Source organism: Megascapheus bottae, chromosome 6 (assembly GCF_031878675.1).
Source record: "Megascapheus bottae isolate mThoBot1 chromosome 6, mThoBot2.hap1, whole genome shotgun sequence".
NCBI classification, from domain to species: Eukaryota; Metazoa; Chordata; class Mammalia; order Rodentia; family Geomyidae; genus Megascapheus; species Megascapheus bottae.
The window spans coordinates 39,402,478-39,427,534 of NC_143514.1; the positions used below are offsets into that span (position 1 = coordinate 39,402,478).

Sequence of the window (25,057 nt, forward strand, 5' to 3'; positions counted from 1 at the left end):
GCTCTAGCCCTGAAAAAGTCCAAAGACAGTGCTCTTGCTCAAGCCCAGGACTGGCAAAAAACAAAAAAAAAACAAAATTCAACCATAGTATCACCCTTTAAAACCTGGAGAAGTTGGAAATGTAAAACTCATGGGGAAAAAAAGCAGTTTTTATATGCTAATGTCCTTGAAAGATATTCCAACTTTCAGTTACTTTCCTGCCCACTGATTACTCTGCTTGTTCATATGACAGTTGGGCACTCAAGCTACCCTGGGGGTCAGGAGACATTTTGTGCATTATGTCAAAGATGTGACTTTTAAATGCCTGCCTCTTGTATGAGAGTTATTGGGAGTATGGCTTGGAGTGCCTTCCATTCTGACCCTGGGTTTGGCCTGCTGGACAGCATGACAGATCGAAACACATTGGCGTGATTGGATTTCCATACTCTTGCCCTCTACCCTAAGCACCAGGGCATGCTCAGGCGAGCCCACTGGTCCCAGGAGGAGTTCAGGGAGGTTCACACCCAGACATGCGAATGAGCCCACTTAGCTGCAAAACACTCCCAGTCCCAGCTAAGTTCAGACTAGCACTACCGGATACTGATGTGAAAAACAAACGGTGTCGGGTGTCACTTCCGCTTTTTGGAGTAGTTTATTACCCATTACCAAAGCAATTGCTAGTGTGCAGTTGAAAGATGTGATGAAAACCCAGCAGATTTTTCAGAACTAAATTGTTTGTCTTTAATTGGCAAAAAGCGATTTCTACTAAAGTTTTGTTGTTTAGACTAGACCCTGTATGATTGCCCCTTAGAAATGAATTTGAGTACAACTCCGTTTAACTATATATTTTGTAAGATGCTTTTGGGTTATGAAGGATGATGTAATTGCTCTTGTACCTGCATTTATGTTTGTGAATTATTTGTTAGTTTGTTCTTTGAAATCCAGTCTTTCTATGTAGCCAAAGCTAGCCTTGAACTTGTAGTCTACCTACCTCTTTCTTCCAAGTGCTTAGAGTACAGGTATGTGCCACACCAGACTATGCACACGCTTCTTTTAGAAAGGGCTTAGGATGCTGTTTTCCAATCTAATGGGCTTTTATGGCCCAAAGGTAAGTTCTATGAATGCTTTTTAAAAATACACAGTTAGTGTACAAAATGATTTATCTTAAGAAAGAAGCTGTTCTCTTAATCCTAGAGTGTAGGAAGTATTCTTGTAGAGGCAGCTCTTTGCTAAGGGGGTGTCTGCTATTTGGAATGCAAGCTTAAGCTAGATTGAATATATCCCACCTACTTTGATGAGCTATTTTATCAGCTAGATTGCAGAGTAGCTGGGTTTTCTCATGGATGTTGATTTTCCTCTTGCTATTTCGGAGGCTTTACTTAAAACTTCTTTGCATATTCCAACTTATTCTGAGCTACACTAGTGGTGAATGCAAGTTCTCTGAAGAATTTGCATTCATGTTAAAGATCTTGTAGACAGCTTGACTTTGGCTGACCAGGACATGGTGGTTATGGAGAGACTGAATGTCATAACTCAAGAGGCTCCCCTCCCCCACACCACCCCCACCCCTGACACACTTTTTTAAATCATTTTTTTCTTTTTTAAGAATTTATTAATGTTGATTTTTACATCATATTTTAAATGACAAGTTTAACAAACAAGTGTTCAAGGAGGGAATCTATTTACAATCATTGGGACTTAGTATTTAGAACTTAATCAAAATTAGGCTAAGGGTTTGTATGTCATAGAAACATATTAATTTAAGAAATAAAACATTATGTCTATAGAGTCATAGGTTTTTAAAAAACATAGGGCTTGAATTCAGGGCCTAAGCCCTGTCTCTGAACACTTTTTGCTTAAAGCTAGAGCTCTATTTCTTTCTTTCTCTTTCTCTTTTTTTTTTTTTTTTCTTGCCAGTCGTGGGCTTGAGCACTGTCCTTGGACTTTCTCAAGGCTAGAGCTCTACCACTTGAGCCTCAGCACCATTTCCGGCTTTTTTGCATGTATGTGGTACCGAGGAATTGAACCCGGGTCTTTGTGCATGCTAGGCAAGCACTCTACCACTAGGCCAAACTCCCGGCCCTAGAGCTCTATTTCTTTGCACCACAGCACTACTTCCAATTTTCTGATGGTTTATTGGAGATAAGAATCTCACAGTTCATCCTGCCTGGGCTGGCTTTGAAACCTGATCCTCAGATCTTAGCCTCCTGAGTAGCCAGGATTACAGGTGTGAGCCACAACTGCTCGGCCATTTACCTTAACTTTTGTCATGACAGCTGTGTAAACTTCTCAGATTCTTACCACTAAATCCAGCAGACTCCTAGCCTCCACCAGCCCTAAAATCAAGAACACTACGAAATGGCACGTGAGAGTTCCCTGCTTTGCCGCAGCGCCACCTGGTGGATGCCTGCATCAATGTAATTGGTAAATAATGTATGACTTCCAATTTAAGACTTATTCCAAGACTACAAGAAATTCCTGGAACTTTTTTCACAGTGCAACCATCCAGATAACTTGAATCCATGTCCCCACAGTCACTCCTGTCTGGCTTCCAATAATTATTTCCTAATTTGCTTTCGAGCAGATTCATATTTAACTTAGACTAATGGGACATGGGTGGGTAACATGTTTGAGACTGTTCTGCACATGTAATTTAATCTCGGGTGGAATCTGAAGCTTGAACTTGACATCATTTCACAACAAACAAAAAGTACTTCCTTGTAGTGTTCGTGTGGCAGGTTCATAGGATGGACTGTCTGGCCCCTTGGGAACCTCACAGTCTCTAAGCAGCTTAGCTACAAGGGCTGAAAACCCAGGTTGCTTCACACATCACTGTCAACACATGGCTCCCTGTGGATTAAGATGAATGGAAGTAATCACAACCACACACTGAATGCTAATCCGGCTGCTGGCTGGAAGCTGAGTTCTTCCACCATCAGATTTCTTTTCTTATTCCACCTTAGCCCCTCTCCTCCCAACCAAATGACATCACTTCTTGAATTATCCCATTTCATTTATGGGAATAGTGACACAAAGAAGATAAGGAGTTTTCTCAAACTCTAGAGCTTGTCATCTCAGCCAGAAGGCCATCCTGAGAGAGCTGTTTGTCACTTTGAAGTTAAGAATCACCTTCCACCACTTCCTTCTGGTAGAGGTAAAGTCATCACAGAGCTGGATTGGAAGGTAAATCTCTAGACATTTCCATACTCACCCTCTCTCCCTGCCTCCCTCCCTCCTTCTCTTTCTCTCTTTCTCATTCTCTCTCTCTCTCTCTCTCTCTCTCTCTCTCTCTCTGGTGGTACTGAGGTCAGAACTCAGGGCTTCTATTTGGTAGGTAGGTGTTTTATTATTTGAGCCACATCTTCAGCCCTTTATGCCTTATTTATTTACTTTGGATGAAGTTGTGGTTTTTTTTTTTCTGGGAGAAGCCTCAGTGTTCAGTCACAGGCATGAACCAGTATTCCTGGCTTGTCAGAATAAAGTCTCACTAACTTTTCTTCTGGGCCAACTTCTCAATCTCTGCCTTCATAACCATTTTCTGGTATTACAGGCACATGCCATGTCATTCCTTCTTTTCACTTCTGACTTATCTTCCCACAAGGAGGCAAATAACATTTCATATGATGAAGCTGATATTAACAAACTTTTTTTTAAAAAAAAGCTCTGTCCTAATTTCTACTGATCTGATTTGGGAAATCTACTTCAACAAACTTTATTTGTTTTTATTTTTTGACAATAGTAGGGTTTCAACTCAGGGCCTTATCCTTGCTGTGCAAGCAGTTTACAGCTTGACCCATGCCTCTAGCCCTTGTCTTTGGAAATATGTAAAGAAACTATAATCCATCGTTCTTTTTCTGTGTTAGTGGTTGTGTTTAGACTGTACCTGTTACAAGGGAGAGAAAATGGACTTTGGACTGAAACCTATTATCTATCTATCTATCTCTCTCTCTCTCTCTCTCTCTCTCTCTCTCTCTCTCTCTCTCTCTCTCTCTCTCTCAGGACTAGCAAGTACTCTACCACTTGAGCCATTTCAACAGCCCCTTTCATGTTGGTTATTCTCAAGACAAGCTCAGTCATTGAATTAGATGTGGTCTTGTGAGCATTTTTGCCAGACCTGGCCTTGAACTTGGATCCCTTGATCTCTGCCTCCCAATAGGTAGGGTTACAGACTTGAATCACCACTCCTGGCTTGCTCTTTCATTTTCTACAGTGATGTGAGGTCTCTAAGGGAGAGTTATAAAGTAGGTTTGAAGAATCCTGACTTGTCCTCTTCAGGCTCTATCTCACTTATCTAATAGAGCTGACACTAACTGTCACAAACGACAGATTACATGAGATAAAGAACATTCTTCCAGCTCTTTCACTTGCTGCTTCTGATCACAAGAAAGTTTTGAAAAGTGAAGTTGAAGCCTAGTGGCTCAAGCCTGCTTACCCCAGAATTCAGAAGATGAGGCAGGAATCCTGAGCAGGGCTACTTAAGTATTACAAATTTCTCCAATTACCATGTCTCACCATGACACAGTCAGAGCCACCAGGGGGAGCAAAAACCAAGAATTTCAATCAGAAAATTGATGGCTTCTGAACTGTTCCAACATGCTGTTTACTAGACATTCTCATGGACTACTACCTCTTCCTATTTATACCAGATAAGGGAGTTTAATATTCTCATCTGCACCAGGCACTGATGGCTCACACCTGCAATCCTAGCAAGTGAGAAGGCTGAGGTCTGAGGATCATGGTTTGGAAGCCAGCCTGAGCAGAAAAGTTCATGAGAGGGGCTGGGAGTGTAGGCTAGTGGTAGAATGCCCACCTAGCATTCATAAAGCCCTGGATTTGATTCCTCGGTACCACACATACAGAAAAAGCAAGAAATGTTGCTGTGACTCAAGTGGCAGGGAGCTAACGTTGAGCAAAAAAGTGTCCAAAGACAGAGCCTGAGTTCAAACCCCAGGACTGGTGGGGAAAAAAAAGTTCATGAGATCCTCATCTCTAATTAAGAAGCAAAAAGTCAAAAGTGGAAGAGTGGCTCAAGCAGTAGAATGCCACCCTTGAATAGGAAAAGCCAAGTGAGAATGAGAGGCTCTGAGTTCAAGCTCCAACATTGGCACAAAGAATGAGGATATGGATATTGATATGGGTATGTAAATGTACACACACATACATATATATATTCTCAGCATCATCCATTGAATGTATTACCCAAGACGTACTGATCAAGTGTAAACTTTTCAACTCAAATTCTAATACTCAAGAATTTCAGCTGGATTGCTTTGAAATTTACCCAATTTCCACATGTACAAAATGAGTCCAGCTAGATTTGCAGTTGGTTATTAATCAAATGATTCACAACATAAACTCTCAGCAGAACATGGTGATGCAATGAATTACAAAATTCACAACTGTGGTTTTAATGAGCAGGGTTAAACAAATGAGTTGGCAATTGTAAGTTTATTTGTAAACAGTGATATTTAGAACAGATCATCAAATATTTTACCCCTAACTTTTTGACGCTTTGCCCCCCCAGTACTGGGGTTTGAGCCATGCATCCATGCAATCTTTTTTGCTAATTAGAAATAGAATCTTGTGGTTGTATTGCCCTGGTTGACTTAAAACTGTGATCCTCAGTTCCCAGCTTCCTGAGCAGCTAGGAAAGCAGGGTGAGCTACCTGCACCCAGCTTCTTGACACTTTTGAAGCAGAGTACTCTACAGTAAAACAAATGCTCAAAAAGTTAAGGCTTAGCAGCAGAGAGCTTTGAGGTCATGCCAAACATAAAACATATTACATTTAATGTAGGCCTTAGTATCATTATTTCAAACACAATTTAACTGAATGAAAACTGGTTATCCAATAAAGGACTTTTTATTAAATAAAGCCAGAAACTTCAGTCTTCAATTATTTAGACTAAGTATTATGTATGATGTATTTTTTCAAACATAAAATCAGAACTTTTTTCCAATCAGCCTAGTTCAAAACCAAGAATTTTTATTATACTGTTTACAAGTATTACATGTGATGAGATTTATTAATGTATTTTCTAACTATTTTTTTCCTAAGCCATTTAATAATTTACCTTTGGTATTTAAGGATAGTTTGTCTAGACATTCCCTTTTTTACTTTTTGGCTAAAGTTTATATTAATAACAACTGTCTTGAACTTTGTAATTTTTACTTAAAAAGGGACATCTATTAGTTTAAGATTTCCATTTGAGTTTGTTTTTGCTTCCCTGGATACTTGTTGAAATTTAGCATAGAATATTTAAATTTTATAACCAGAACCACTGATACAAATTTCATTTATAAGAAAATAAAAATTGTTATGTCTCTTTGAGAGTTGATTTGATCAATTTGGCAATTTACAAATGAAAAGAGGACCTTTTTTTCAAGAAACAGCTGTCTGGAAGCACACACAGTCATGATTAAAACTAAATTGGATCTGGGTGAGGTGGCTCATGCTTATAATCCTAGCTACTCAAGAGTCTGAGATCTGAGGATTTTGGTTCAAAGCCAGCCTAGGCACTAAAGTCCATTAGTCTCTTATCTCCATTTAACCACTAGAAACCTGGAAGTGGTGCTGTGGCTCCAGGGGTAGGGCAGTAACCTTGAGCTGAAGCGCACAGGAACAACACCCAGGCCCAGAGTTCAAGCCCCACGATCGACCAACAAACAAACAAACAAAAACCTAAATTGTTTTGGATATTACACTAACCATCAGATAAACACACATCAAGTGAATTTTTCACAAGTCATCAGTGAACACTGAGAATCACCTTTTCTTTCACACCATTCACTCATGTGCTACAGAATAATGGAAGTTTGACTTACATTCCAAATCTGGCTTGTGGTAGCCTTGTGTCTGATTTCACAGGAAACTTTTTCAATGGCTGTCTTACTACTCCAGTGGATTACAGTTTTTCCCACTGTAGCATTGATAGTCTCAGCCCTGGAAATGATGGATGCAGAAGGTATCACTAGAAATAAAAAGGATGCAAAAACACAGCAGTTTAGCAACCTGTATAGGGAGATATTCATATCTTTCCATCAATATATAGATGTGTTAAAATTCAACTGTATAGGCTTCCATTCATTTCATGATTGAATTAACAACTAATGAAATTTGTCTGGTTTTCTAAGCTATCATGCAGAAGAGGACTGCTATTTTAAAATCCTTTATTAACTGCCATTAACTGTTAATAATTGCTGCTAAGCAGTCCATTCTTCATTTCTTTTAAACTGCCTCTAAACTCTTTTTCTTTCCCCTCACCTCCCTCTACCTTATAATCCTAACTAATATAATTCCAGAGCTTGACTTTATTAATGAAAGAGTATACAAAAAGATAAAGGAGGAATCTCCCTCTTTCCTCTGTCTGCTTAGGGAGATTGGCTCTGTGTGTTTGTCATATTTTGAATATTAAATATCCCCAAGAGACCCACATTAAGGGCTTAGTCTTAGCCCCCAGCTTGGTGCTATTGGAAGGTAGTGGAAGTGCTGGTGGAAGTCTTAGACAGTAGAGGTAGGGAAGGCTTAGAAGGTTACACGAGGACCTAGACTCTTCCTCTCTTTCTTTCATCTTCCAGTCCACTGTGAATGAGATGAGCAGCTCTTATCTCCTAAAAAAGAACTCATGTGCTCTGCTATGTTGTTCTGCCTCACTGCACTCCAAAAGTCATGGACTGAAATCTGAAAAACCATGGACTAAAATCCGGGAGCCAACATAAACCTTTCCATCTTACAAAGTTGATTATCTCAGGTATTTTCTCACAGTAAACCAACATAATATGGAAATTTATTTCAGAGCTTCTGATCTAATAAGCTATTCAGTTGAGGTCTTTGGTCTTCCAATGGTCTTCTATTGTATAATCAGGAAATGTCTAAATACGTTTACAAACATTTACATCTACTACTTGTTTTCATTTACATTAAAGTAAATACATCCTTGAAAATATGACTTGAACCATGGTGGGCCTCATATCTGAACAGTTAATCACATGGGACATTGAAAATCTCCATCTTTGTTAGATGAATTATTTAACAAACAACTCAGAAATCTTCATATAGGCCTTAAGAGATTCTCCTTTTTTTTTCTTCTTGCAAGTCCTGGGGCTTGAACTCAGTGTCTATGCACTGTTCTTGGACTTTCTCAAGGCTAGCACTCTACCACTTGAACCACAGCACCACTTCTGGCTTTTTCTCTGTATATGGTACCAAGAAATCAAACCCAGGGCTTCGTGCATGCTAGGCAAGCACTCTACCACTTGGCCATGCTCCTGGCCCCCCTTAAGGAATTCTTGTTACAAATTAATACAGTGTATTTCTGAATTAATATTCTCTATATCTTTTGTTATTGTTTTAATAATGGGGTAATGGGGCTGAAACACAAAGCCTTGCACTCTTGCTTAGCTTTCTCACTTATAACTGCCTCTCTACCACTTGAGTCATGCTGAATTAATACTCGGTAATGCTCCAAGTAAGTTTATTTTAATTTATATAAAATCATGATATATCCTTGGGGAAGTTATTGTTTTTATTAACAATTATTTAAAACTATATGCATAGGTAGGTGATTTATAAAAGAAATATAAAAATTAAAGATTTGGGGACTGGGATTTGGCCTAGTGGTAGAGTGCTTGCCTGGCATGCATGAAAACTTAGGTTCAATTCCTTGGTGCCACATACACAGAAAAAGCTGGAAGTGGTGCTGTGGCTCAAGTGGTAGGGTTCTAGCCTTGAGGAAACCCAAGGATAGTGCTGAGGCCCTGAGCTCAAGTCCAGGACTGGCAAAAAAAATTTTTTTAATTAAAAAAATTAAAGATTTGCCTTCAAGTAGCAGTCTTTTTTGTGAAGTCCTGGGGCTTGAACTCAGAAACTGAATGCTGTCACTTTCTTTCTTTTTTCCTTCCTTCCTTTCTTTTCTCTTCTTTCAAGGCTAGTACAGTGCTCCACCACTTGACCCAGAGATCTGCTTCTGGCTTTTTTTTTTTTTTTGCCAGTCCTGGGCTTGAGCTCAGGGCCTGAGCACTGTCCTTGGACTTTCTGAAGGTTAGAGCTCTACCGCTTGAGCCTCAGCACCACTTCCAGCTTTTTTCTGTGTATGTGGTACAGAGGAATTGAACCCGGGTCTTCGTGCATGCTAGGCAAGCACTCTACTACTAGGCCAATCTCCCGGCCCCCGCTTCTGGTTTGTTAGTTTATTGGAAATATGAGTCTCATTGACTTTCTTATCTGGCTGGCTTCAAACTGAGATGCTTATATCCTCAGATCTCAGCCTCATGTAGCATTTATTTTTAAAATCAGTCATGGGGCTTGAACTCTGGGCCTGAGTGCTGTTCCTGAGCTCTTCAACTCAAAGCTACTGTCCTTCCTCTTGAGCCTCAGTGCCACTTTCGGTTTTCTAGTAGTTAATTGGAGACAAGAGTCTCATGGACTTTACTGCCCGAGCTGGCTTTGAACCAAGCTCCTCAGATCTCAGCCTCCTGAGTAGCTAGGATTATAGGTGCGAACCACCGTGGCTGGTTTATGTAGCATTTTTTAAAAAAACCAAATGCAACCTATAAGTGGGAGCAAAGTTAGTTTAATTAAAGTGCTAATTAAAATTAAATCTTCAGCCTTTGCCCCTTTTTAGTGTCTGTGTGCCAGTTCTAGGGCTTAAACTCAGAGCCTTCTGTACTGAAGACTAGTGCTCTACCCCCTTGAGCCACAGTTCTACCTGCTGGTGATTAACTAGAGAATGAGAGTTTCATGGACTTATCAGCTCAGGCTAAATTTGAACCATGATCCTCAGATCTCAGCCTCCTGAGTAATGAGAATTATAAGGCTGGAGCCACCGGCACTCAGCTGAGTTCATACATTTGTTAATAAAACATACACTAGATAATAACATAATTGGCCATGAAGCTTACTATATAAAACTCAGCTATTCAATTTATGCTGTGTTTCAAACATTTCTGCCAGATCTCACATTAAAAAAACTACAAAGCATTGTAGACATTACATTTTTAGATTGTACTTGTATTAAAATAAATAACCAGCTTATAGTTATGTTTTATCTTTCCAAGATGTGTTTATCCATATTTATGTAGTAGAAGAATTAATGTTCACAGTAGCTGGCAGAAGGCACTGTTCTTTCTTTACTGAAATTTATTTCCCAGTCCTCTATTTCAGCATAGCTTCCCTAAGGTAATTAAAGTCCAACCTTGCAACAATTACATGGAAATTACTCCCAGAAGAGTCTTCTGTTCTCTCAGTTTCAGAAAACAGCTCATTTATCTAACTTGCACTCTCATTCCTGAAGTGTCACCAATGGAAATGATTCTGTTAATGATCTCATAGCTTTGTTGATGGGAGTTTCCCACACAGCCCAATGTATATTTTCAATCTGAGTTTCTCAGTCCATTTTTTAATAAGGAGAAGGTAAAGATGGAGGTAGGGAACCTTAGAGGAGGAAGAGAAAGAGACAGGGAAGAGGAGAAGGAGAAGGAAAAGGAGAAGAAGGGGAAGAAGGAGGGGAGAGTGCAGGGTAGGGAGGGGGGAGGAGATGGAGAAAGGATCAGGAGGAGAAAGAAGAGGAAGAAAAGGAGGTGGAGGAAGGGGAAGAAGGAAGAGGGGAGGGGGAAGATGGAGAAGAGGAGAAGAAGAAACACTCCCATTTACACACATAAGCAACAAGCCTTGGAGATGGAGGCCAGCTAGGGTTTCTCTTTAGGGGTGATGAGAGAGCTGTTAACTAGATAGCAATTTAGCAAGTTTGGACGCAATCTGCGTTTTCTAATTTAGGCAAATTGTTTTATCATGTTCCTCATCTGGGGCAGCAGTCCATGTACGTTTGTTTCCGAAATGAAATGTGATGTGCATTGGCTGGGACACAGTAGGTTTCTAATAAATCAATGTTAGGACTAAAGTCACAGTGAAAATTGTAGCAATGAAACTACTAATTATAACCTAGTTTCTAGCAGCGACTCTGCTGACATTTGATATTGGACATGAGAACTTTTACACTGCATTAACCCATTCAAAAGAATCTGTTTTAAGAAGGGGGTATATTATTGTAGTCAACTTTAAGATGTTGATTTGCAGAAAAGTGGGTCAATCATGTGACCAAGACAAATGTAGTTCTCACCTAGTGTTCATCCCATAGTCAACAGTGTATTTTCAAACATGAATCTAACATTCTGAGCACTGGACATATTTTTCAACCATTTCATTACTAAGATGTGAGCTTTTGTGCTTGAGGCTAGTGCTCTACCACTTGAGTCACAGCTCCACCTGTGGCTTTTTGCTGGTTAATTGAAGATAGGAGTCTCATAGCATTTCCTTCCCAGGCTGGCTTCAACAGAGAGATGAATTCAAGCTTGATGGTCTCTGGATGAGTCCTGATTTTATGACTTGGAAGTAGCTGTAAAAGCCCCAAATGTAATTATTGTTTTGGACTTGTTTTTTTTAAGAACTAGAGAGCATGGGGCCAGTGGCTCACATCTGTAACTCTAACTACTTAGGAGGCTGAGATCTGAGGATCCTGGCTTGAACCCATCCTGGCAATAAAGTCTGTGAGACTTTTATCTCCATTTAATTACTAAAAACCCAGAAGTGGAGCTATGGCTCAAGGGGTAGAATGCTAGTCTTGTACAAAAAATCTCAGAAACAGTGCCTATGCCCTGAGTTCAAGTCCCAGGACTGGAGAGAGAAAGAAAGAAAGAAAGAAAGAAAGAAAGAAAGAAAGAAAGAAAGAAAGAAAGAAAGAACAAACGAACTAGGAGAAGGTTTAACCACAGAACTGTTTATAATATAATCCTCCAACCATATAGGGCTAAGCTACTAAATACTCAGATAACTTGAAAAGTAATTTAGCCTAAGTTAGTAGAAATGTTTATTACATATTGTAAGTAAAAAAGGTAGGATCTAAAAAATATCTGAAATAAAAGATGTTAACATTCATTAATCTGGCTGGTGATTACATAGATGTCTCTGCAGTTAATTATATGCTTTGTAAAGTTTATTTAAATGAAAATATAAAAAAGCTCATATACAACTCCCCAAATAGTATATGGAGTATAACTATATTCCATAGTATTCTGTACTCACAATGCAAAACTTATCACTGGTTATCAGAACTTTTGTGTCTTTCAATCTTCCCTGTAGACTGCAATAGTATAGGGCAAGATTTTGGTCTATCTTATTTTCCTCTGGCCCTTGGAATATAAACTTCCAGTAAATATTTGTACAAATAGAAGGAAGACTGAAACGATACACAAAGCTGTGGGTGCTAGTCTTTAATCTTTGAATTACCTTGGGCAGGAAAAATTTACAATTAATTGTTGTACTCATCATAATCTACCAGAATTTTATGAGGACTTTTTTTTAGATATACACTTAATTCAACTAAGCACAAATTAGTTGTTTGTTGCCAAATACATCATAGGTTATTCTTAATTTTTCTTTTACCTATATCATCCAAATGGATTTGCAGTTGTGTTGACTCAGCCATGCCTAGTGCGTTTGCAGCTTGAACCCAAACCAAATACTCTTTGCCACCTTGCAGTGTGTCAGTGGAGATATTAACATAGCTTGAGGTAAGATACTGGTGTTCTTCTTTTGTCTCTAAACTTGTAAAAAGAGAGAGAGAGAAAGGGCCATTAGTTCATTGGAATAAATTATTCCAGGAACTTTAGTGATATCTTTTAAAGCTTGGTTTTAGAATGCAATCTTCTACAGGGGGAAGAGAAGAAAAAGAATAAAATCTCACTTTATTTTCTGAAGGTTTTTTTGGAGGATGAGGGTTGAGAAAAGGCATTGCTATGCATCCCGGGCTTGCCTCCAACATCTGATTGTCTCGTTCCTAGCACTGGGATCATGAGTGTGAGCTGCCATGCCTTGCTGGTTTTCTGAATTTTTAAAGACAAAGTACAATCTGGCTAGGGCCTATAGTAAGACTTTAGTGGGTCCTAAAATCATTTGCCTTTATAGATCCCTTTCTCTAGCTATGAAAAAGATGTGCACATACATATGTAAAGTGTACATATATATGCACATAGGTATTGATATATGTTGTCTTGCAACTATGTTCATATAAAGGTAGACATAGTAATATGATATGTCACAACATTTTCTTTAACCAAACCATTTAGTTTTCTCTTCTGATTTTAAATCAAATAAAGCACTTCCAGAGTCTTCTCTGAGCATCGTGGGCACTTAGCAGTATACTTCTTATGTCAGGGATTAATAAATTACCCACGTCTGGGAACAAACATTGGGAAGTGTCCAGTACAAGGGACTTGGAGTCAGACATTTCTGCCAGGATATACAGTAAAGGTAAGGGTAAGAGGAGGGTCAAGATGGGGTAAGAGATAGAGATTGGTTGGGGGAGACTGAACTTACAGGCAGGGGAAAAAAAACCTAGCATGTTCTAACCCAAGCAGATACAATAACATTTCAGAGAACGTCCAGGAGCAATTCTCTGGAGTATGCAAGTGCAAAGAACAACCGACAGTAGAGCAGGCTAGGTTAAAAAAAAAGATCTTTTATGAGCAGCTGATAGATGGGGATTTATCACTCACGTGATGAGACACACATGTCATTAGATGTGCTCTATTTGAAGGCTTCTGGGGCTGTCGTTGCATCTTTTTATAGGATAAATGAGTGAGAAGTGAACATTTTGGAAGGAAAAAGCATAAAAGACTATAAGCTACCACATACTGGTGGCTCATGTATATAATCCTAGCTATGCAGGAGGCTGAGATCTGAGGATTATGGTTCAAAGCCAACCCCAGCAGGAAAGTCTGTGAGACTCCAATAGTCAATAAAATACTCAGAAAAAGCCAGAAGTGGTTCTGTGGCTCAAGTGGTAGTATGCTAGCTTTGAGCCAAAAAAAGCCCAGGGACAGTGCCCAGGTCCTGAGTTCAAGCCCCAGAACGAGCACAAAAGAAAAATGCTGTGAGCTCATCCAGACCTGGACTATGAATTAAAACTATGGAATGTCTTTGGGGACAAACATGAAGTACTTTGAATGTAGAACTCACTGGACCTGGTAACTGAACACATGAGAGGAAACAAATCATCTTGACCCAAATGGAGGATACAGAAGAGGAAGGCCTGTTTAGAATAGGGAGGAGAGAATGAGTAAATATTTTAAATTATATTTAAGTTTTATTTATCTCAGAGTTTCACGTTCCAGTGCACAATTTCCTCATGCCAGCTGTGCAGTCACTGGAACACCATGAGGAGTAAAACAGGCTTATGATGGTGACTGAAAGCCCAGGATGTTAGGGATAGAATTATAGGCACATCCCAACTATGCCCCCAGAGACGCTGTGAAACTTGGGAGAAGATATATAATCTTCATATCTTTTAGGCTACTCATTTGTAAAACAGAGATGATAGTAATTGTGTTATCGTAAGTAAATGAGGCACAGGCAATAAGAAAGGAGCAGGCTGTAATGAAAGATTCATGAAATGAACATTATTGTTCAAAGCTATTTATGATGTATCTTCTTTTATGAACACAAATAAATTTTATATTATGTGTACACACACACACACACACACACACAGTCTCTTTACATAACCCAGTGTCGGCCTAGAATTCCCTGTGTATTCAGACTGACTTCAAACTCTTGATCCTACTGTCTCAGCCACCTGAGCACTGAGATTACAGACACTGAGTATTACCATACTCAATGTCACATTTCTTTAATGTATCTTATTTAGAGTTAAATCATATGCTTAAGTTTAAATGTTTATATAAGTATCTTCTTTCTGAAATGTGAGAGAACATAAATTCTCAAACAGAATTTGTTGGAAGACATGCTAATAGGAATTCAAGTATGAAAACTGCACTATGGGTAAGTGGGACATCTTTGACTATTTTCCAGTTAGAGAAAACCACACACACACATTCTCAACTGGTTTGTGGCTAATCTTTTTACCACATACATTGAGATCACAAGTCAAAATGGAAATGTATTCTTTTTTTTTTTTTTTTTTTGATTGGTTGTGGCGTTTGGACTCAGGGCCTGGGCACTGTCCTTCAGCTCTTCAGCTCATGGCTAGCACTCTACCACTTGAGCCACAGTGCCACTTCCAGTTTTCTGGTGGTTAATTGGAAATAAGAGTCTCACAGACTTTCATGCCTAGGCTGGCTTTGTACTGTGATCCTCAGATCTCAGCCTCCTGAGTAGTTAGGATTATAGGTATGAGCCACTGGCACCTGGATGGAAATGTTTTCTTAAAATGACAGGAACCTTAGTCACTAGGTACTTTATTTCTGCTTTTAATATCTATGTCATATCAGCATTTAAATCACAGAACTATTTTAGTGGAAGAAGTCAATAATAATGGCTGATTGTATCTTAGGACTATTTTTATGTAGACATTGTAGTTCTGTGATAAAATAAACACTGTATACATTTAGTCTCTTCTTGGTCCCTGGCTACACAGCTCCGGCAGCCTTTGAGATTGCCAAAGTGGTAGGGGTCTTTCCAAAGAGATGGCTGATGGGAGTGCTGAGAATGGAGACTGGTTGCTCAGGGAACCCACCAAATCCCTGAGGACTGCTTTGACTGTCACTCATCCTACTAATTCTTATCTTTCAAGACAGGATGGCTATTGATATGAAGTCTCTCCTCAGGCAGACTACTAGAATCTGACTAGAGCTAAGCTGACTGCCAGAGATACCACTAGCCATCCTCTAACTTCATTAAACTCTCTGTAAGGCTGTAAAACCTGTCTTGAGTTCTCAGAATCAATCTAGTAAATTGAATTTGGTGATAAGACCCTCAGAAACTCAACTTCTAGCCGGCCAAAAGAATAGGTAACAACCTTGGGCTTTTGATTGGCACCAGATACATGTGTGTATAGATGTGTGTGTGGGGGGGTATCTGTCAGTCTTGAACGACTAACCTCTTAACCTACAAGATCCAGTGCTGTCCTTGGTGGTGTCAGAATGGAACTAGACGATGTCCAGCTGGGGTCTGCTGGTGTATGAGGAAAAGACACTCAGAACAATGTTCTGTTAAGAGTAGAAAGGAGAAAAACGATGGCTTATATAACTGCATGTTTGTTACAAAGTTTTAAGATTTTCTACTTTCCTCTCTCCCTCTCTCCCCCTCTCAATTAATACAAAGCAGTTTCTCATTGACTGACGTTGCTTTCTACATATACCCATGCACCTATCCCTGGTTCTAATGAATAGGTTTTCTATAAGCACGGGTGACTAGTGGTGATAATGTGGAATAGTAAGTAGCATGTGATTATTTAAGCACTTAATCTCACAAATACTTATTTAACACCAGCTATGTTCTAAGACTATCTTTAGATATTGGGGCTGCAGACAAAACAGATGAAATTGAGCTGTAATGCTGCACACAGACATGTGGATACAAACATGTCCATGATGTTTTGGGTGACAAGTACTCAGAAGAAGCAGAATAAATGAGTAAGAATGTTCTGGAGTAAGGGCAGGTTTCCTGAGAAAAAGCAAAAAGGAATTGTGCCCTGGAAGACAAAAGGAAGAGTTAAAGAGCAGAGTAAAGCTAAAAGCTCTTCATAGTAAATGCGCCTAACACAGAAGACAAGAGTGAGAATACACCACTGGGCTTGGCGATGGGAAATTGTTAGAGACTTTGATGAGAGTTGTTTCAGAGGAGTGGTGAGCGAAGGTGAAAATCTGACTATGACTAGACAATTGAGAGAATGAGTGAGACCAATGGAACAGTGTAAACAGCTCTTTTGAGGATTTTTTAGGGGGTCCTTTAGCTTGAACTCAGGGCCTGGATGCTGTCTTTGAGATTTTCTGCTCAAGGTTCATGTTTTACTATTGGAGCCATAGCTCCACTTCCAGCCTTTTGTGGTTAATTGGAGGTAAGAGTCTCACAGCTTTTTTCCTATCTGGCTGGGCTTGGAGCCACAATCCTCAGAACTCAGCCCCCTGAATAGGTAGAATTGCAGGCATAAGTCACCAGCACCCAATCTTCTTTTGTTTCTTTGTTTTTATTCTGTTTTTGAAAATAGTACAAAATGTTTGAAAGCTGATAGGGATGACAGGGAAGATGATGATACAGAAGAGAAAGGAAGTTGTTAGAGTGAGGTCTTCCAGGAAGCAGAAGAGCCAGTAGAGAATTGGCCTTAGAGCAACCGTAGTTCGTTTATGGTATTAGAATGGATTAATAAAGTGTGGATATAGATAGAAGAGAATATCTGGGTAGAGATGCTAATGTGTTCATAAATGAGGGCAGTTGTGGCATCACCCATCATTCCTGTTCTCTCATAGGAAGCAGGCAATCACTATAAGGCAAGGACAGGAAGATATTGGGGATCATACATGGGAGACAAAGAAATGAAATAATCTTGTGTTCTAGGAGGGGCTGTGACTTGGTCAGCGAAATGCAGTAGGACCTAGTGTGTGGCGGGCGGGGCCCAGTTAAGTTTAGTGGCCATGAAAAGACCAGTCGACAAAGTTGTCTTCATTCCTTCCCATCCACAGTTAGTTCCTCAGGCTCATCACTGGCGAGGAAATGGATTTTTAAAATTCTTACTGAGTCCTAAAAGAATTACTGAAATGTAGTACCACAGCCTTTAAATTATTTGGGACCATATCTAAACATTCTCTCTAGCGATCATATATTTACATATAGAGAAAGTGAAGTAAAAATAGGCAAGTTAAGCCTATTGAGCCTAGAGAGCTGGTGGCTCACTCCTGTAATCCTAGCCACTCAGGAGGCTGAGATCTGAGGATCACAGTTCAAAGCCAGTCCAGGCAGGGGGATGCTTACCTCCAATTAGCTACCAGAAAAACCCAAAGTAGCACTGTAGCTCGAGTGGTAGCGTGCTAGCCTTGAGCAAAAGAGAGCAGGGACAGTGCCCAGGCCCCATGTTCATGCCTGCCAACCAAAACACAAAACAAATGGGCAACAACAACAAAAGCCATCTTTATGACTTGGCAGAATGGTCAACTAAATGATATCTAATCTAAAAATATTTGTATTCTTGGTTTTCCATGGTGTGCCAGAACTCTACCATTGGCACTCTGGTAATGCACAGTACTGATGTCTTTTTTTCTGATTTCTTGAGTTTATCATGGTGCCAGCTTGATCTTATTGGACCATTTTGATCCAATCAGTGTAAACAGTGTAAACATTGACTCATTTCTTTGGCAAGGATGACTGAGCTTGTTCCAGATCTTGTCTGGGTTTGAGACATACAGAACCCATTTACACAAAGCTGCAGAGGACCATGACATAATAGTAGATAGACACTTACTAGTAGAGATGAATGCCTTCTATCTCCACCCATTGATAGAAAGCAAAGTATAAGAGAAAGAGGAAAGTATGTGAATAGTCATTCAGCTCTGTCTGATGGGACAATCACAAAGAAATTAGGGAGGAAGAAAGCTCTAGAAGATATAATTCTTCAACTTAGCAACTTCAATCCAGCACAAGAGGGGCTCTGATGACCTCTGAGCAGCCAGAGAGGGCTTGGTGTCTTTTTTGCCAAGCAGGTAAGCTGCGGTGACAAGCTGCTCTATCTCTGTGAACTTCCTGGAATGCAAAAACCTTACTGGAACACAGCACTATATGAGCTGGAAGGGAAATTTGCCAGTGCTAAACTGTCCCTCTCTGCCAGTGGAAATACCCTACTAAGCTAGGATCTAAAGGGCATATCATCTGACACTGTACTTTCTATCCAACCACAGCCTTCGTTATCTATTAGTTTTTTCCTAGAAGGAAAAGGCCTATTGGGTAGTTTGTTAGAGAATTACACTTTTTGTTCCCTAATATTTTTCATTTATGGTCTCTTTCTTTTTTTTTTTTTGCCAGTCCTGGGCTTGAGCTCAAGGCCTGAGCACTGTCCTTGGATTTTCTCAAGGCCAGAACTCTACCACTTGAGCCTTAGCACCACTTCTGGCTTTTCTCTCTGTATGTGGTACCGAGGAATCGAACCTGAGTCTTTGTGCATGCTAGGCAAAGCACTCTACCACTAGGCCAAATTCCCGGCCCCTCTTTCCTTTTTTTTTAATCTTCCTTCCTTTCTTCTTCCTGTGTTTGTTTGTTTTCTGTTTTGTTTTGTTTTTGCCAGTCTTAGGTTTAGACTCAGGACCTGAGCAGTCCTTGGATTTTCTCAAGGCTAGAGCTCTATCACTTGAGCCACGGCACCACTTCTGGCTTTTTTCTATGTATGTGGTACTGAGGAATTGAACCTTGGTCTTTGTGCATAATAGGCAAGCACTCTACCACAAGGCCAAACTCCCGGCCCCTCTTTTTTCTTTTGTTTTCCTCTCCTCTCCTCTCCTCTCCTCTCTTCTGCTCTCCTCTCCTCTCCTCTTCTTCCCCTTTCCCTTCCCCTTCCCCTTCCCCTTCCTCTTTTGCTTCCCCTTCCCCCCAGGACCCTCTTTCTTCTTTTGTTACTCCTTTCCCTTTCCTAGTGCTGGTACTAGGGCTTGAACTCAGTGTCTTTTAGCTGTGCTTCTCAAAAACGGTGCTCCATCACTTGACCCACAGCTTCTTTTCTGGCTTTTTGGTGGTTAGTTGGAGATAAGAGTCACATAGACTTTCCTGCTTCAGCTGGTTTTGAACTGTGATTCTCAGATCTCAGCCTTCCGAATAGTTACTATTCCATGAATGAGCCACCAGCTCCTAACAGTTTTGCTTTTATTAATTGGAAGATTAATATATGATGCTTGGTGTGTGTGTGTGTGTGTGTGTGTGTGTGTGTGTGTGTGTGTGTGTGTGTGTTTTGTTTGTTGGTGGGCTTGAACTCACTGCACTGTCCCTGAGCTTTTCCATTAAAGACCATTTGAGCCACAGATCCACTTCTGGTTTTCTGGCAGTTAATTAGAGATAAAAGTCTCACAGACTTTCCTTCCTGGGCTGGCTTCAAACTGAGATCCTTGGATCTCAGTCTCTTCAGTAGCTAGGATTATAGGTGTGAGCTGTCAGGGCCCAGCTGATGCTTGCTTTTTTTAGTTTGTCTATGCTCATAGGAGCTCATGCTTTGAATGTGCGGGAAAAGAATATTTATCTCTATCATAATCTTTCACATTCTTGGTGTCCTTGTAAAACATAAGATTCTATTGATTTGGATTCAATCTAGAATTTCACTTAGATTTGTCAGAGTTTAGTTGTAGAGGCACTGGCTTTGTACCTCTTATCCAAAATGCTTAGGACTAATCTTTTTTCTTCAGATTTTGGAATATTTGCATATACAAGATGAGGTATCTTGGCTATGGAACCCAAGTCTGAATACCAAATTCATTTATACCTCATAAACACATTTAAACTTTATAAAGCTTAAAAGTAACTGTATACTACATGTTTATTCAAAGTAATTGTATACCAACTGTTTAATAATACTGGGCATAATACAGAATTTTCCATCATTGAATTTTTCACTTATGCTGTGGTGTTAGAACACAGAGCATTTCAGGATATTTTTCCTCCTTCCTTCCCTTCCCTTCCCTTCCCTTCCCCTTCTCCTTCCTTCCTCCCTTCCTTCCTTCTCCTTCCTTCCCTTCTCTTCTCTTCTCTTCTCTTCTCTTCTCTTCTTTCTTTCTTTCTTTCTTTCTATATATTTCTATATTTTATCTTTCTCTATAAAAATTTTAGTTTCCTTTTCTTTTGCAGTCTTGGAGTTTGAACTCAAGGTCGTAAGCTTACTAGGAAAGTACTCTTCCATACAAAGCATGCTCCAGGCCCCTTTGATTTTAGGTTATTTTTCCTGTAGGGTCCTATGTTTTTGCCTGGGGGTGATCTGGACCTCAGTCCTCCTCCTTATGGCCTCCAGCACAACTGGGATGGAATCTCCTGGAATCTCTGCCCCAGGTGGCTCTGAATTTGAATCTTCACAATCTCCATGTTCAGAGCAGCAGGGAATATGTGAGTTAAATAGAAAGAAGAAACATGACAAGAAATGCTCATTTCTAGTTACAGAACAAACCACTCGTCCAGTCGTTACTAGCACTCTGATCTAGCCAGCATTTGGACCTGTGTGGGTACCACCGGGAGCCAAAGAGAACAAAGCCTTCGCGCACTGGAACTTAGATTCTCGTTTGAATGAATGTGTGCATCTACTATCGACACGTCGATAATGAATTAGAATGCATTTAGAATTGCTTTCTGCATACATCCAAAATGATAGTATCCCGTGACGATAACTTAAAGTTGATTGTTGTTCAGACTATCCTACAGATGATCATTTAATGACGTTACATCAGTATTGCCTCCCATATCAGATCAGGTTTGATGAAAGGATCATGTCTAGGGAGGTGGTTCTGCTGGCGGCAGGAACCCAGCCGGTCAGGGCGGGACTGTGTGTGTGTGGCCACTGCAAAGGTACTTACCTCTTCACATGCACCACATACTCGGTGTCTATGTAGGTGGGTGTCCCAGGGTTCCAGGTACACGTCATGCTGCCTGAGAATTCATGGATGATGCAGGCTACCTGGTGAGGAGCATCTGGAGGATCTGCAATAAAACGTATCACTCAGGAGCCTCCATAAAGAACATCATAAAGTTCTGCTAGGCTCTGGGTGCTCATACCTGTCATACTAACTACTCAGGAGGCTGTGGTCTGAGGACTAGGATTCAAAGTCTGTCCTTGCACAAACATGAACAAAAAGTAGCCAGAAGTGGAGCTGTGATGTAAGTGGTGGGGGGTGGTAGAATGCTATTTTTGCTTGAGCAAAAAATATTCCGGGACAGTGCTCCACTTTCAGCCTCCTGAGTAGCTAGGATTATAGGCATGAGCCACTGGTACCCTGCTTTGTTGGCTGTTATTGAAATCTTGACCTCTGCAGCATTTGATATTTACTCACTGCATCCTCAAAACCGCTCATGTTTTCAGGCTTTTGTTGAAGGGTTCGTCTGTTTTGTTTTCTACTGCTCTGGTCAACTATCAACTCCTCTGCAACAGAATTCACTCCTCTCTTTAAAAGTTTGCTGTTCATCTGTCATTTAGTGATAAGAGGAAGGAAACCTCAAAGCGTCACAAAATGGATCAAACTTGAAGATCCTAGGCTAAGTAAAATAAGCCAAACAGACAGACAGACACACACACACACACACACACACACACACACACACACACACATCTGTCTGATTCCACTTGCATAGGAATCTATAATAATAAAGCTTACCAGATACCAGTGGCTCATGCTTATAATCCTAATTACTCAGAAGGCTGAGATTTAAGGAGTGAGGTTCAAAGCCTGGATAGGCAGAAAAGTCCATGAGACTCTTAACTCCAGTTAGATAGCAAAAAGCTTGAAGCAGAGTTGTGGCTCAAGTGGTAGAGCACAAGTCTTGAGTGAGAAAGTGATACGAGATTATGAGGCCCTGAATTCAAACCTCAGTACCTACATATACACAAAAATACTGATCTCCAGGGGCTAGGGGAAGGAGCAAGGGGGATTTTTGGCTCAGTGGATGCAGTGCTTTAGCTTGCAACATAGTTCTAGAAAAAGAAAGTGCTGCTAGCTACACAGTATGAATGTTCTGAATGCCATTAAATTGAGCATGGAAACATGGTAAAACCAATTTTATGTCATGTGTCTTTACCACCAGCAGTACCACATCAAAAAGTTTTTCTTTGAATTTGGTATTCACAGAACTCTATTTCAAGGCTAGCTCTCTTTTTCTCCCACATACCCTCTCTCCTCCCTTACCCCTAACTCCTGGCCAGCTCTTCTTCCTTTGGTCTATAATGGGAAACAAAGTTAATTTTTGTGTCAGAATGTTTCCTCTTTGAGAATGGACATCTCTCAGTCCCTCACTCCTACCCCACCACCCCACCCCACTCCACTCCACCTTATCCCACTTCCCCCAAGGCTGTCATGAACTGGGCCCTGTACAGAAGTACGCCTTTGACCTATGCTGACTAGTCAGAGAATTTCCCGTAGATCAAGCATGTGACAAAGAGAAATCAATTAGATTCTCCAAGGAATTTTTCTTTGAGCCATTGTAAATGAAGAAATTCCTCCCCACTAAAATTGCTGTCAGTAACAGATAAGGTCTGAGCTGCTGGTGGCAGTCTTGTCACAGAGAAATTCTCCTGTTACTGATCTCTAGTCCCCAGATGGGAAAAAAAGAAAAAGTTCTGATGATACTGCTCAAGCTCCTGTTTATATATTCTGAAGCCTTTGACACCTCAGCAACTATAGAATAAATGACACCTGGAATTTTCAGTTTTGTATCCAATAGGAGATTGAACCAAAACCAAGAATTAAAAAAAAAAAGTAGAGCCAAGTACCAGTGGCTCAAATGCTAGCTACTTGGGAGATTGAGATCTGAGGATAGCCACCCCCCCTTTTTAAAAAAATCACGATTCAGAGTAGACAATTCCAGATAACCAGCAAAAGGCTATAAGTGGAGCATGATTCAGGTTGTAGAACACCAACTGTAAATGAAAAAGTTAAGAGAGAGTAAAAAGACCTGAGTTCAAGCCCATTACTAGTATATATATATATATGTATATACATATATATACATATATATATACATAAAAAGTATGAAATGTTGAGTGTTTGTCATATACTTCACAAATGTGGCTTTCTCCCCCATTCTTACATGTGAACTATTGCTTGGGGTATATTACTCTTTAGTGAATCACAAAAGATTTGTAAGAAAGGTGGTGGTGATGTGTGAAGGGTTATGTGTGATGTGTGGTGGCTCATGCCTGTAATCCTAGCTACTCAGGAGGCTGAGATCTGAGGATCATGGTTTGAAGCCAGTCTATGCAGAAGAGTTTGTGTGACTCCTATCTCCATTGAACACACACACACACACACACACACACACACACACACACACACACACAGCTGGAAATGGAGCTCAAGTGGTAAAGAATTAGTCTTGAGCGCAAAATCTCAGAGGCAACTCCCAAACCCTGGCTAAATTCAAGAGTTAGGACTGGCACATACCCAGTACAGACAGACATTTTTGCACCTAAATATGCACTCAAAGATTTAGCTTAAGCTCAAATATGCTCTTTTAATATACCTTCAAAGTGTGCACAAAGAATATTACTTATGAAATAATAAAAGCATATAAAAATTTTGTCCTCATTGCAAATCAGAATAATAATGAATGCCATATTGATCGAAGAAATGACAAGGATTTTGAAAATGGTGATACTCAGCATTGAAATGGATTCAAGGGATTTCTCTACCACAGTGGAGGCTGGGATACCAACTGATACAACCTTTATGGGAAGCACTTCCAGAGCACAAGTAAAAGTGAGAGTAATGTAGAAATGCATCCTCAGTGAAATATACACAAACATAAAAATATTTGGCTAAGAGCCGGGAGTTTGGCCTAGTGGTAGAGTGCTTGCTTAGCATGCATGAAGACCGGGTTCAATTCCTTGGTACCACATACATAGAAAAAGCAAGAACTGGTGCTGTGGCTCAAGTGGTAGAGCTCTAGCCTTGAGAAAGCCCAAGGACAGTGCTCAGGCCCTGAGTTCAAGCCCTGCAACTGCCCCCCCCCCAAAAAAAACACAAAAAAACAAGCAACCTACTGTGCAATTAGTACTAGTCAATACCCTAAAATAAGTTTTTGTTCCTTCCTACAAATTGCACTTCCCTCTATTACAGGGGAACTTACTGATCATAGACCAGGACTCTGGTTAGTCTAACCAAGATCATTTTCAATCAAGACTTCTAGAAAACAGGGTTTGCGATTCCCTCTTCTTTGCATTTCCATAGTAAGCACACACATACTGTGTAGCAACCACTCAGTGAATAGTATCCCATGAATGTGATGTCTTTAAGAAGGTCATAATGAGGATTAAAGATCACACAGCCATTTCTTCCCCAAGGAAAGCCTGGGCCAGCCAAATTCTGTATTAATAATACCGTAGCAATGCTAACGGGGAATGTGAAGGAGCTTTGGGAGGAACAGTTCTGATCTCATCACTAGAAAGAGAGGTAAAAGGTGCTCAAGATTTAAGTCAGTGAAGCTTAAAAGTTTAACTATACCAGTAAATGCAAACATTACCTTTCCTGGCTCATTTTAATTTGGCATTTTCAAAAGTTGTCATGGAGTCATTGAATCTTATGATTGGTGTGGCCCTGTTAAACAGGTTTCCCCTAATA

The 25,057-nt window shown here is 40.2% G+C and overlaps 1 protein-coding gene across 1 annotated transcript in view; it reads right to left on the reverse strand.

The window, feature by feature from the left end:
- Il23r (interleukin 23 receptor) overlaps positions 1–25,057 on the reverse strand; it is a 50,301-nt gene that overhangs the window by 20,032 nt on the left and 5,212 nt on the right. The window contains exons 3-5 of the mRNA XM_090333722.1: positions 21,305–21,428; positions 12,417–12,577; positions 6,803–6,948 (exon numbers count right to left, since the gene is read on the reverse strand). Coding sequence (XP_090189848.1) covers positions 6,803–6,948; positions 12,417–12,577; positions 21,305–21,428 — 431 coding nt within the window. The remainder of the gene's footprint in view (positions 1–6,802; positions 6,949–12,416; positions 12,578–21,304; positions 21,429–25,057) is intronic.